The 12,407-nt window shown below is 43.1% G+C and overlaps 1 protein-coding gene across 1 annotated transcript; it reads left to right on the top strand.

The window, feature by feature from the left end:
* The first annotated feature begins 7,385 nt into the window (after window positions 1-7,385).
* LOC115137051 (mRNA decay activator protein ZFP36L1-like) lies at window positions 7,386-10,589 on the top strand. The gene is made up of 2 exons (XM_065024623.1): window positions 7,386-7,547; window positions 7,943-10,589. Exons 1-2 carry the CDS (start codon window positions 7,494-7,496, stop codon window positions 9,089-9,091), a joined length of 1,203 nt encoding a protein of 400 aa, XP_064880695.1. The 5' UTR covers window positions 7,386-7,493; the 3' UTR covers window positions 9,092-10,589.
* The last annotated feature ends 1,818 nt before the right edge of the window (window positions 10,590-12,407 follow it).

The following is a 12,407-nucleotide window of genomic DNA, read 5'->3' as shown; positions in this document are numbered from 1 at the left end:
AGAGCCCAAACATCATCCAAAGGTAAAGAACAGCATCTCTTTCGGGCAGGGGTTTCTTAAACTATGGGTCAGGACCCAAAGTGGGCCCTGGGCATGTTAGAGGTGGGTTGCGAGTTATGAGAATACATCTATTATCACACACTATCTCTTCTTAATCTATATCAATGGAGGACGATCTGGGTCAATTTCTTAATTTGGGTATCGAGCTGAAAAGAATGTAAGAGCCCCTGCTCTAGGGGACACAGTGGAACATTCCCACCTGCCATTTTAGATCACCGCTGTTCCTGAGATGAGGCGTTTCCTCCAGTAGTACTAGCAGATTCATAACTGCCACTGCTGCGATACAGTCACTTCGAAACCACAGGGGACTGCTCTGCTAGCAAGATGGCTCTTATTCTGTTATCTTTTATTTATTTGACTTGCGGTCATTGCTATGTCCCAAATAGTCAGACCCAAATGACGCTGGATTACTCGTGCGCCTGTTCATGAATGTGTAACAGCCAAATAGAATACTGAGAGATCAAGTAACCTTTATCAACATCATAGCAAATCCTCAATGGTGTTAAAAAGGCAAACTGAAATCTCTCTCATTTGCGACATGTGGGCAGTCTGCAATGTGACTCTGAAGTCACAGTGTCCAAGTCCCAAAAGCACATCACATGGCCATCTGACAAACTTGGCCTGTCAGTTTAACAGGACAGGAAACGTGCAATCAGGGCGATGAAAGCACAGACTGGGGCAGACAGAGAGACAGGCCCCTGTTCAAATAACAGCAACAGCTGCTCAGGAGGAGAAGAAGACTTCACTGATTCTCACACCCAGGGAACCAGACTCTGTGCTCCAGACAGCACCAGTCGTCAATAACGGCTCGAGCACAGAGTGCATGGGAGTTTGAACTAAGGTTCCTGTGCAAATGGACATTTGCTAGTTTAGGGGCACGATTTGTTTTTTTTATTGCCAATCTTGTGGCTGATGTGTCGCTATTTACAGAGCGTGTGTTTCCATTGCTAACTTTGATGTTACAAATTTGTCCGCCAAAAAATCCTGCATAGCCAACTGTTTGTCTCAATAATGCAGACATATGGGAAAGCAATTGCTTATTTAAAATTTTTGTTTTTATTCAATCAAATATGCAATTCCACCACCATAACACGCACATTGTAAACCAACCAGAGTCGTCTCCGTCCTCCATGGTCAGCAGTGTTGCGTCACAGCAGGCAGCAGTTGGCAGCATATGGCTGGGAGGACCCACAAAGGCTGGAGCTGTTTCCTGGATTCAGGAAAAGGGTCTGGGGGGAAAGAGACGAGAGAGGATGAGGTGGTGGCACTTTTGGTGTCTATACGCTTCTGCGAGAGCAGTATGTAGTATGTGTGTGTGTGTGTGTGTGTGTGTGTGTGTGTGTGTGTGTGTGTGTGTGTGTGTGTGTGTGTGTGTGTGTGTGTGTGTGTGTGTGTGTGTGTGTGTGTGTGTGTGTGTGCGAGTGTGTCCAGCCACCTCTTCGGCTCTTGTCCAAACACATTCCACAGTGCCTTGTCACACTTTTACTGGAAATAGGGGAAGCTAGAGCTACTGTGTGGGGAGGGATTTCCCTTACCAAGAAAAGGCTGTCATTTTTCCTGATGTGGGGGAGGGGGGTTTGGAAAACACTTTAGGAAGTGGAGTGTAAGAATCTGGGGAACCATGAAACGAGGCCTGGTGAATTTGAAAGAAAATCAAGCGAGGGATGAAAGAAGGGTAGGGTTGTATAACAAAATCCAGAGGAGGTCAGTGTATGTTTGCAGGTGAGCGTTTTTTTTATCATGACTCTTGTTCTGGAGGCAGCTCTGCAGATTGGTCACTAGCTAGCAAAGCCACAAAGTCATAAAATCTGATTTTAAAACTAACCTTATCCACGCTGCTAACCATAACGCCTAGCCCTAATTTTAAAATAAGACCAGAAAGATCATATTTGTTTTCGTGAATTTTTACAATACAGACAATTTTGACTTTCTATTTAAGAGGAAATCCCTCAGTTCTGCCTCCAGGACAAGACTCGTGACAATAAACATCAACTTGCTGTATGTTTGTGATGTGAAAAGTGTGACAGAGTTCTATGATTGAGTGTACAATTTAAGAAATTAATTGAGACAAAAAAATAATAATCTGAAAGGAATAGACAGAGCTGATTTATGGACATCAGTAAAACATTTTTCATGTTTCCAGAGAGCAGAATTCAAATTGACAACATACCACAAAGCGCAGGACTTTGAAGAGAAACGTGGGCACATGATTGTCACCCCGTTTGCTGATCATCAAAGTTCGGTGCCATTGTCATTTTTAACACACCACTAAAACACTGATTCGAGGACGACCATAATCTGAAACCTCAAAAGAAAATATTTGTATGTTTAGTCATTAAAAAAAAAAAAATCTTTAAGTAACTTATTTTTTATCTGCAATGTACTGGTTACATTTACATATATATGTTGCTTAGTTCTAGGATATTGACTGCCAGGAAATACCTGTAGAGGAGTTAATTTTGCAGTGTAGGGATAACACTAATTCTTTCACAATTTAACTGCTATGCATTGCTGTGAAATAGCAAATAGGCCCATGCTCACATACAGTGCATGGAGATAGCCTTCTGCATTCCCTACTGGGACCACCATACAAACACTGGGTGACAACAATGGGTAGTACTTATACAAACAGAGCCATTCACGTCCATTCAACTCCACCTGCATATGGAAAGGCTCTAATTGACACACAATCCATGAGAAAGGCCAGTTAGGGAAGGCTCAGCAAGCGTGTGTTAAGCTAAATTGTCAGTGTGGCCCATCTATTGCCTAATCATTTGCATATGTGGTGTCATGCAAACCCCTACTCCCTTACCGATATCTCCATATTGTTTTGGGTTTGTGCATGTTTACCTAATGCAGTGTTTTCCTACGGGGGATTTGTCATTCTGAGTCTCATACACTTATTACATCCAATCATTTAGTGGAGGCTTCCATCTTAAGGGATGCTTGGCGCACATAAAGATGATATTAATGAATGGTTATCAATACTAGTAGAGGGAGTAACACATGACTTGTGTGCTGCAGGAAATACTCTCCTAACTCTCACATTCATCACTGGTTTGTTTGGGTCTTCTCAGAGGCAACATGTTGGGGCAGATATTGGCCAAGCTGAAAATGTATCATCCACACATGCAGTGGGTAGGCTTCTCTCTGACGTTAAAGTTAAGCAACGTTTTTTATTCATACACTAACAACACATTTAACGTACCACCTGATGCTCTGTCTGACCTAACCTCAATGTTGCCATTGGTTTCCCTTTCAAATGTATCATACCAACCCTAGCGCATCCAGAAAACAAACAAACGCACGTATGTATGTACACAGAAGAGAAAAGTACCCAGACAGGGAAGTCAATGCAAGGTAAGTTCTGACTACATGCTGTAGTATATGCGTTCTGGACATCCCTGACATATGTTAAATAGGGAACCTGCAACAACGTGAGGGTGTTTTACAATGTTGCCGCTCTGTTGACGTTGTTTGCACGATCTAATCCTTCACCTGTGTGTGAATGTACAAATGTTGGTTGTGAAACTGTAGCACCGCGTTAAATGAGGGGCTTGTTTGTTCCTGAGCGGATGTCTGTGGGAACCTCACGTTGCCCTGTCCCCTAGAACAAACCAGACAGGGACAAGACTCTGAGGACTTTACACACGGAAAAGAGCCCTCACCCTACAGGTATATGTGTCTGTTCCTGTAGCTATTGACTGTGCTGAGAAGGTGAGCTATCCCTCGGCCTGCCTGCGTCTGGTCCCTGGCATGGTCCTCCTGGCCCTCCAGAGCTCCAGACGTGTTTACAGCCTGGCCATGTTTATCTGAGCCACAGAGCGTATTTCTGGCCTGGCATATGCAGGGCCACAACAAAGGGCCTCTTGTGAGGGGCGCACAATGAGGGCAGGCCCGGATCGTTTGGGGGGCGAAGGCTTGTGGGGGTGGGGTTTGGAGCTCCAACATAGGCTCTGTGAAACTATCTTGCTATTGGGCTGGAAAGGGGGAACTGGAAGCTCCAGTGAAACAGTGAAAGACAAGGGGGGGGGGGTAGCAGTTTGTGCATTACTAATAAATGTCACTGTGGATGGCATCTCAAACACAAGCAGCAAAAGGCTTCCCTTTGTAACAATAAGAAAGCTAGCTGGTAATGCTAGTGCAATTATGGCTTGGTATTATCATGTAACGACAATTTATAAGCTACTTTAACAATTTCTTCATGATCATCATATAGTGTGATGTTATTTAAACATGTTTTATGACAAAATCAAAACGTTAAGATTGTGTAACGAGAAGCAGCATGTCACGACGACACATGCCAAGACAGGTCTCTCCCTCTCCTAAAAAACATTTTATTTATAGTTCCAACAGTTTCCCTTTTGCAATGTGACAGTTCTCTGTGGCCCGCAACCGCTAAAAGTTGAACACCAATTCACAGAATCAGTTAACTGTATTGCCTGTATAAAAACTAACGGTCGGGCTTCATCCACTTGTTTTCCTTTCCTCTGGGGAGTGGGTCCTGATCAGGACCAAAACCTCACTGCTACCGTTTATCTCGCTCAGCCTTGATATCCCCGGCAGTTATCATGGATTATCTAACGGCCACCGCACAACGGAATCAGTTGCTAAGTCATGCCTTCCTGCAAGAAAAACAATACATCTACCAGTCATGATTATAGGCAGATAAGGGCTAACGCCAGACTGTTACAGCAACTGACCACAAACGCTATAAGGAAACCATTGAGCATCACAGTTTTTGAATCGTGCGCACACTGTAATTTTCATGAAACACTCATTGTGGTCATAAAAGTCATAAATAATTTGGAGAGAAAACAACATTCAACTGGCTAAATGTTGCTGCGGCTTTGCATTAGAGTATGCCTATTGTATAGCAGCTTGGAGACGCATCAGTGGGCTGCTTTACTAAGACAAAAAAAGGTCCTAGGAGTCAGACACCATAAAGAAGCTGAGACGTTCCCATTGAGGGTCAAAAGCAAAAACTCTAACAGCCATTGCACCCCCTCTTGTGTGATGGCTCTGCCATTGTGACCTGATTGTCTAATCATTAACAAAGCCCTTTCCCTCCATGCACCACTATAGATCCATGCACAGGAATCTGTGACAGAGGCCTGCTGGTATGGCTCACATAGAGCAGGGCCAATCAGAGGGAGAAGGCCCAGGCCGGCGTCTGCATAATCCCATTGTTACCCCAGTGAGCACCATCGCTCAAGCATAATTGGTGGAACCATACCATGCCTCCAGGAGGACATTGATTGTGCCCTGATAATTGTCTCTTTTCGGAGTTGGGCCATCCCTATCTCTTTCTCTCTCTTTGTCGGGGTGGCTATGGCTGTGGAGGCCCCTCCGCCTTTCTCTCCACCTCCACAGCCTCACAAAAACAGCACGAGAGAAACTAAACCATGTCAGGAGAGTGGTAGAATGCACAATGTCTAATAGACAGATACCAACATGAGATAAAGCTATAAAATAGCATTTAAAATGAGCCTCTATTACTATGACTCAGACTCCTGCATGAGACAGTCCCTAAAACAGCAATATACTGTCACCCGGCAGTATAGTGAGTTTTTCTCTCTCACTGTTGTCACTAAAGACAATTGACACTGTTTCTTGTCATTGTGTAGATAGACTTTAATCTGGTTTACAGACACTGTGACTTGACAAACAGCAACCTTTGTTTCAGTTGCTTGTCTTTTCATGCCCTAATTAAACAACCCTCCTCCTTATCTACTTCAAAACAACAAGTGTCATCCTGGGATAGCAGACTGATGGCTGTTCTATCTCCGTTCTTACAGAATGGTAAGTGTTGACTCTACTGTTGATGACAAGGCATCACAGTGGTTTAAAGGGACAGTGCTTTCTGTCGACTGAAAGGTTCTACGGAAATGTTTACGGAGTGTTTGTACTATGCATAATGATGTAGATTCTAGGGTTATTTTCGGTGCGCATCACCAAATGTCAGGTAGGGAGGGACAGAGTCAGAACGAGGCCTACATTCAGGCATCATTAGACATACAGATGTAGGATCTTAATTTGAGCCAGTTTGCTAGAGCAGGAAAATAATCCTGCAGCAACTGGAAATTATGTGGATTTGAATTAATGATACGCTTTGTAGGGTTTGATATTTATTTGTAATGAAAAATCAAGTCTGAAATTTCAAAGTGGCCTTTTAAACCTCAAATACACCATGAGTTGTAAATGGGATACCTGCATTGCCGGAAAGTTCTCCAGCAACAGGGTGATCAAATTAAAATCCTACATCTGTGTTGAACAAAATGCCAAATTAATTAAGTTTCAGTTCAAAGTGTTGGGGTGTGTAAGCTTTTCCCATCCTTTGTAAACATTTGCCCTTCTTGAATTTGCCTACACTATCTTTCAAATGTTTGAGCATGCTCTCCCACCCACTGTGAACTTAATAACCCTGTCTAGTTGGACTTTTCTACAATGTCTCTGGTAGAATGTGTTCTGTTCGGTGCATAAGGTTTATAAAAAGAACACATAAGCCTGTAATAAGCATGTAATCAGTCCACAGGGTTTGGTTAGTTATGGAGCATATTGCATTTCATACAACCACCTCTGTTATCTGCCAGACTGGCGAACCCCATCCTCCTCACTTTACTCAAAACACAATACAGTTTGACAGCAGGGCCTTTGAGTTAAGGGTGGGGCCCTTGTTGTGGTTTGTGCTTGTGTTATGGCAGCCATTTACAACTGAATACCTTAAATAACATCATAGTTGAAGGGCATTGTTGATTTCCTCTCTCCTCCAGACATGATTTCATATCCAAATCTGGGCCTTTGACATGCCAAACATGCCACAAAATACATCCCCATATTATATTAGACCATAAATACCCAATACCCAAAGAGGTGAAAGTTTGCTCACCCTTGCGTACAGCAGCAGTCATATCCAATAAAAACAAACAAATAAGTGCAATTACAATTTATATTGATGCTTCACTTTCCCATGACTTGCAACCACAAGAGAGAGGCATATAATGAATTCATAAATGGCATTTCCAGTCAATATATTTAGACAAATATCTAGGCCAACATAACTAACACCACTAACAGACCACTAGTGTAAATCTGTGGCTGTTTGATGTATGTTTAAACTATGAAGTATAGTCTATAGGAGGCCTATATGTTAAAGTGTTGTATATCAACTTCCACATATTTGTTTCAGCATGAGAATATCGACGTGAATGGGGGGGGGGGGGAGCCTAGTACTACAACTCAAGAGGCATCTCCTCCACGCAAGGCACGCCTTGTCACCAAAATGTGGGTGGAGCTAGGCTTCTCAACTATTTATTTGGGATTCCAACAGATGGCTGAGAAACTTCAGAAGCGCTTGATTAGAGCGTCTTCCTGCCTCAACACAGAACACACTCTACTGTGAAGTGGGATAACCTGACTGAGGCATCAGTACAATGCCATCCGACTTCCTAACGCCTTTTTTGGAGCTGGAGGATGAGTTCTGCAAGGTAAGAAGATGTTTTTAAATGTTTATTAATACATCAGGCTATATAGCACATGTCTGAAAGTTATATGTTTTATTTAAACTGGTAAATAATACACTATCAAATATAGCATTTAATAATTGTACCTTGGATTTGTATGTGTGCCTTTTTATCAAGGTATTGGCTACAAAGAAAAGGCTTCAAACTTTCTGATTGACGTGCGTAACGGTTTCCATCTGTCGTTCATTCCTTGTCGAACCAAGCGCACTTTAGCCAACTTTTGGAACTTGACATGGGCTTTTGTGTTTGCTTGCTGTTTACTGTTGATTTGGTTCAGCATATATTTACATTGTATTAGCTTGACCATGGCTTGAATCCCCGGTATTGGAATGTGACTTTATTCTTCTCTTGTGTGATAGAATTTCCGTGGTCTGGACATGCCAGATGGCGCACCAGCCACCACGCAGATGCAGCGCGTCGTTGGATTTCAGCGCAGACACTCACTATGCCCGGTTACCCTACCCAACTCAAAGTTCAACAGCGGCAGTGTGGACCCAATCGGCGAGCCAGCCTGCTGGGCCCTTACTAACACTGCTAACCAGCAGTGGAGCCTGAAACACCAGCAACAGTTGCCCCGCTCTTCTCTCAACCACATCCCATTCCGTGTGGACCGTTCGGTCAGCATGATAGAGGGCCATGTTGGCAGCCTCGGGTACAGCGAGCAGCATCTCCCCACCACCCCTCCTCTGATGCCCCCACCAGGCCTAAGTATCAGCACCAGCTGCCTGACATCTCCAAAGTCACTCGCCCCCTCCCCTCCCATCTCCACCCGGTACAAAACCGAAATGTGCCGCACTTACGAGGAGAGTGGCACATGCAAATACGGAGCCAAGTGTCAGTTTGCCCACGGCACGGATGAGCAGCGTGACTTGAGCAGGCACCCGAAGTACAAAACCGAGCCTTGCCGCACGTTCCACACCATTGGCTTCTGCCCCTATGGCGCCCGCTGTCACTTCATCCACAATGCGGACGAGCAGCTCGGGCCCGATGGCGGAGCGCCACCTCAGCGACAGAAGATGAGAGAACGCCCACAGCTGCTGCGTCACAGCATTAGTTTCGCTGGCTTCTCCTCTCCCCAAGCGCTGACCGGATTCCAACCCGTTCCAGAGACCATGCTGTTCTCCAGGGCTTCCTCAGTATCATCCCCGCCCTCCACAGGTAGCCCAGAACTGCTGTCCCCATTGTTTCCAGAACCTGCTACACTAAAGCACAACTATCCGTTCTCATCTGACTTCGGAAACGATCAGATTAATAACAACCCTCACTTTTACGCCATCACTGACTCAAAGTTCCAAACTGTCTGTGCGCAAAAGTCAGCTGCACATAACTCTCACCGCAATGCCTTCTCATTCACCGGCCTGCCTGCCATGCAGCGGTGTGCTTCACCGGACTCTCTTTCTGACCAGGAAGGCTATACCAGCTCCAGTAGCCTGAGTGGTTGTGAGTCCCCTGGCCTTGAGGGCAGACGTCTCCCCATCTTTAGTCGCCTCTCTGTCTCAGATGACTAAACTTTAACTGGTATTCTCATCCAAACAGAGGAATTCTGCTCAGTGTTATAAAGCTAGCCGACATATATTTTTTTAAATATCATAACGTCCATGTATACTGTTGTATACCCGTTTCAGCTACTATGGGTGCCTCAACTAGCTTTACAGTATCCGTGGTGTCTTCGCTGAGAGAGTTCTGTTGGGGAATTTATTTGTACCCATTTTGAAAAAAACATGTCAGTAATGATACTTTTGGGCTTGGCAGAAGGACAAACCTACTGTGCACAAGTGTGCTTTTTACAACTTCAACGGTTCTCCTTATAGCCTTGCCCTTTAGAGTGTAACCAAAGCTGAACATCGTATCTTGTCTTGTAGGCAGAGTAAATGTTGAAATGTATCCAAAAATTTAGCTAGGCCTACTGTAAACAAAATGTAGCCTTTAGTAAAGGCAACTAATTGACAGTATTATCAGGTAGTCTAACTATAGGGCTTTTTTTTGTAGATGTATTTATTTTGTATGTTTTACAGAGTTTGTTTATAATTGTGTTGTGCATTTGTATATGATGCAGAAGAACATGCTTTACTCTTCGCTTTGTTTGAGCTATCATGTAGCTTTAGAACTTTGAATTGCTTGAGTGTGGACACTGCCAGAGCCATGTCCACCAGCATCGCGTTATGCCAGTAAAGGCAATACTAGTGTTACAAGTTACCTTGTTCAATCAGCAAATAGACGTATTGCCCTCACCGGTCATAGTTAGATGCTACAGGAGGTATTTTATGTGTTCTAACACAACAAGTGCATTTCAGCGTTTAGTTTGGGTTCAACGTTTCACCATTCAAGTTCAAGTTTTAAAAAAACAACTGAAACATTCATCCAGTTTTGCTTACTCAGTAAGACAGGGTTCTCATACACACTTGTGTGACTGTTTCTATAATATTAAAATGTGATTTGTGGTGTTACGTGAGGTCATTTAAAAAAAAACATGAGCTGGCGTACTCACAAAAAAAATGTTGTTTGTGTGGAGGTGCTGACTAACGGCGAATAAACTATCAAAATAAAGTCGCACACTCCGAGCAATTGAATGGGTATTTACCAACGTTTCGGCATCACCTGTGCCTTCCTCAGGGTACGTGAGGTAATAACATAGGAAAACAATGTTGCCACAATGTATGAGTAATATGGGTTACATCAACATCTTGGTCTCTTGCACACCAGCTGTTATTAGACAAAGTGATGTGTATTTTATGTTACAATGAACTTGTCTTTGTGGCCCATCTTCAGCTGCGCTTTTCTTTGGCCTTAACTGTGTTGGAAAAACAAACAAGGCTTTGCATTTGTTAAATTAAAACGTATTTATTTAGTTTTCAAAGCAAAAATGATAGTGTCGGTTTTATATTATGTTGGTTTCTATATAATTTAAGTGTATTGTTTACATTCCATGGGATATGTATCCCGGTTTCTATCTTAATATATTTTTACCTGTTTGGTTCAAAATAAAATGTTTGGATATCACTCTCACTGACTTGTTATACTTAGAGAGACACTGCACCTTATACCATCACTGTCATGCAATAAAGTGATATTATTTCTCATCTAGGAAAAAGTGAAGTTAACAGACAAATACTTTTATAATTATTTAGGCCTATGCTTTCTAAGGAGGAAAAATAGTAGGATAAAATGTTTGTGATGAAGATTGAACAAGAATGTATCTCTGCACAAAATGAGAACATGATACAAAATTTACATTTCATTTGGACACACACATACACAGAAAGGGAACAGAAGTTGGGTTTTGTGTGTTTATTATTTTGGCTTTGTTCTGGCATTCTGGTGCTAGCACCCTGCTGAATAATCCCAGACAATAGCGATCGGTCATTATATTGAAAAGTTGGGGTGGAGGGGTTACTGCAAGACATGAAAAGGCATGGGGCTCTCCTCTGAGCGCTGCCCTTTTGTGAGACTGCTCTCTCTTTCTCTTACGAACATCTGTATGCTAATGCTAGCCCATGGAAATTTGCTGAAGCAGGGGAGGGGGAGATTTGCAAGTCCATTGAGAAGTCATAGGTCCAGGGAGCAGATTTATTGGGGACTACGAGAAACAGGGGGGGGGGGGGGGGAGGCTTTCAGTTGATTGTCCCAACTGTTCACCAGGAGGAGGGGGAGGAGGAGGTGTAAGCAGAGATGGGTGTGTGTGTGTTCGTCTGAGAGTTATAAGCAAAGGTCATTCAGGCAAAACTTTGGAAACATCCAAGGGACTGACTGAAAAACCAATGCAAAATATCCCAACTGTAATCCATAAAAGGATTCTTATGCACTGCTTTGAACAATACACTTTGTGATAATATGAATTATAAATATGTAGACCTAGACCAATCCATACATGTATTGACATTCTTTGAAAACCCTTTGATCTACTTGCATATGGCTAACTGTGGAAGTGATGTAGATACCAATAGTTCTGATAGTATGATTACATTTTCAAAGTGATGATGTTTAGCATATACCAGTTTTATGTTGAAGTGCTACTTACTTGTACTACAATCCCCTGGTTTATTGCAGAGGTGATACCCTCTAGTGGTGAAGAGAATAAACATTTAACTTCTGGTAATAAGTAAGATTTACACTGTATGCAATGTTTAGCGATTATTCATTGGTGACTTAAACTGACATTGCTAAGTTTATTCAAGTCATAATTGTGACATATTAAGACTCTCTATTCAACTTTCGAGGGGGCCCCCTACACTAATTGTACAATTATGCAGGGGACCAACTTTCATTTGGGACGGGGGGATATGACCCCACCCACATTCAGAAATTGCAATTTTGTCCCACCCCCCAGTTTTATCATTGGAATGTGATACAAAATGAGGCAACAGTGTGCTTTAGGACCATGCAGATGCCTCTGAGCGGTCTGACTTCCTGACTGAGTGTATTTTTATTTATTTAACCAGGCAAGTTAGTTAAGAACAAATTCTTATTTACAATGACGGCCTACCCTGGCCAAACCTGGATGATGCTGAGACAATTGTGCGCCTCCTCAAGGGACTCCCAATCACAGACGATTCTGACACAGCCTGGAATCGAACAAGGGTCTGTACTGATGCCTCTAGTACAGAGATGCAGTGTCTTAGACCTCTGCACCACTCGAGAGCCCTTATGTCCCCCCCACTCCCACTTCTTAAACAAAAGGTGCGCCCCTGCAATTATGGCTAATAACTTAAAAAGCAGCTGGTGTTAAAAATGCATTAATGTTTATGGTATATGTTTGAATATCGAACGCATTGATTGATACAAGCCATTGTGCAACGAGCAGGTAAAGTCAGAACCATGGAGAAA

This window comes from Oncorhynchus nerka, linkage group LG11 (genome assembly GCF_034236695.1).
Source record: "Oncorhynchus nerka isolate Pitt River linkage group LG11, Oner_Uvic_2.0, whole genome shotgun sequence".
Lineage (NCBI taxonomy): Eukaryota > Metazoa > Chordata > Actinopteri > Salmoniformes > Salmonidae > Oncorhynchus > Oncorhynchus nerka.
This window is presented reverse-complemented; position numbering and strand designations above follow the sequence as displayed.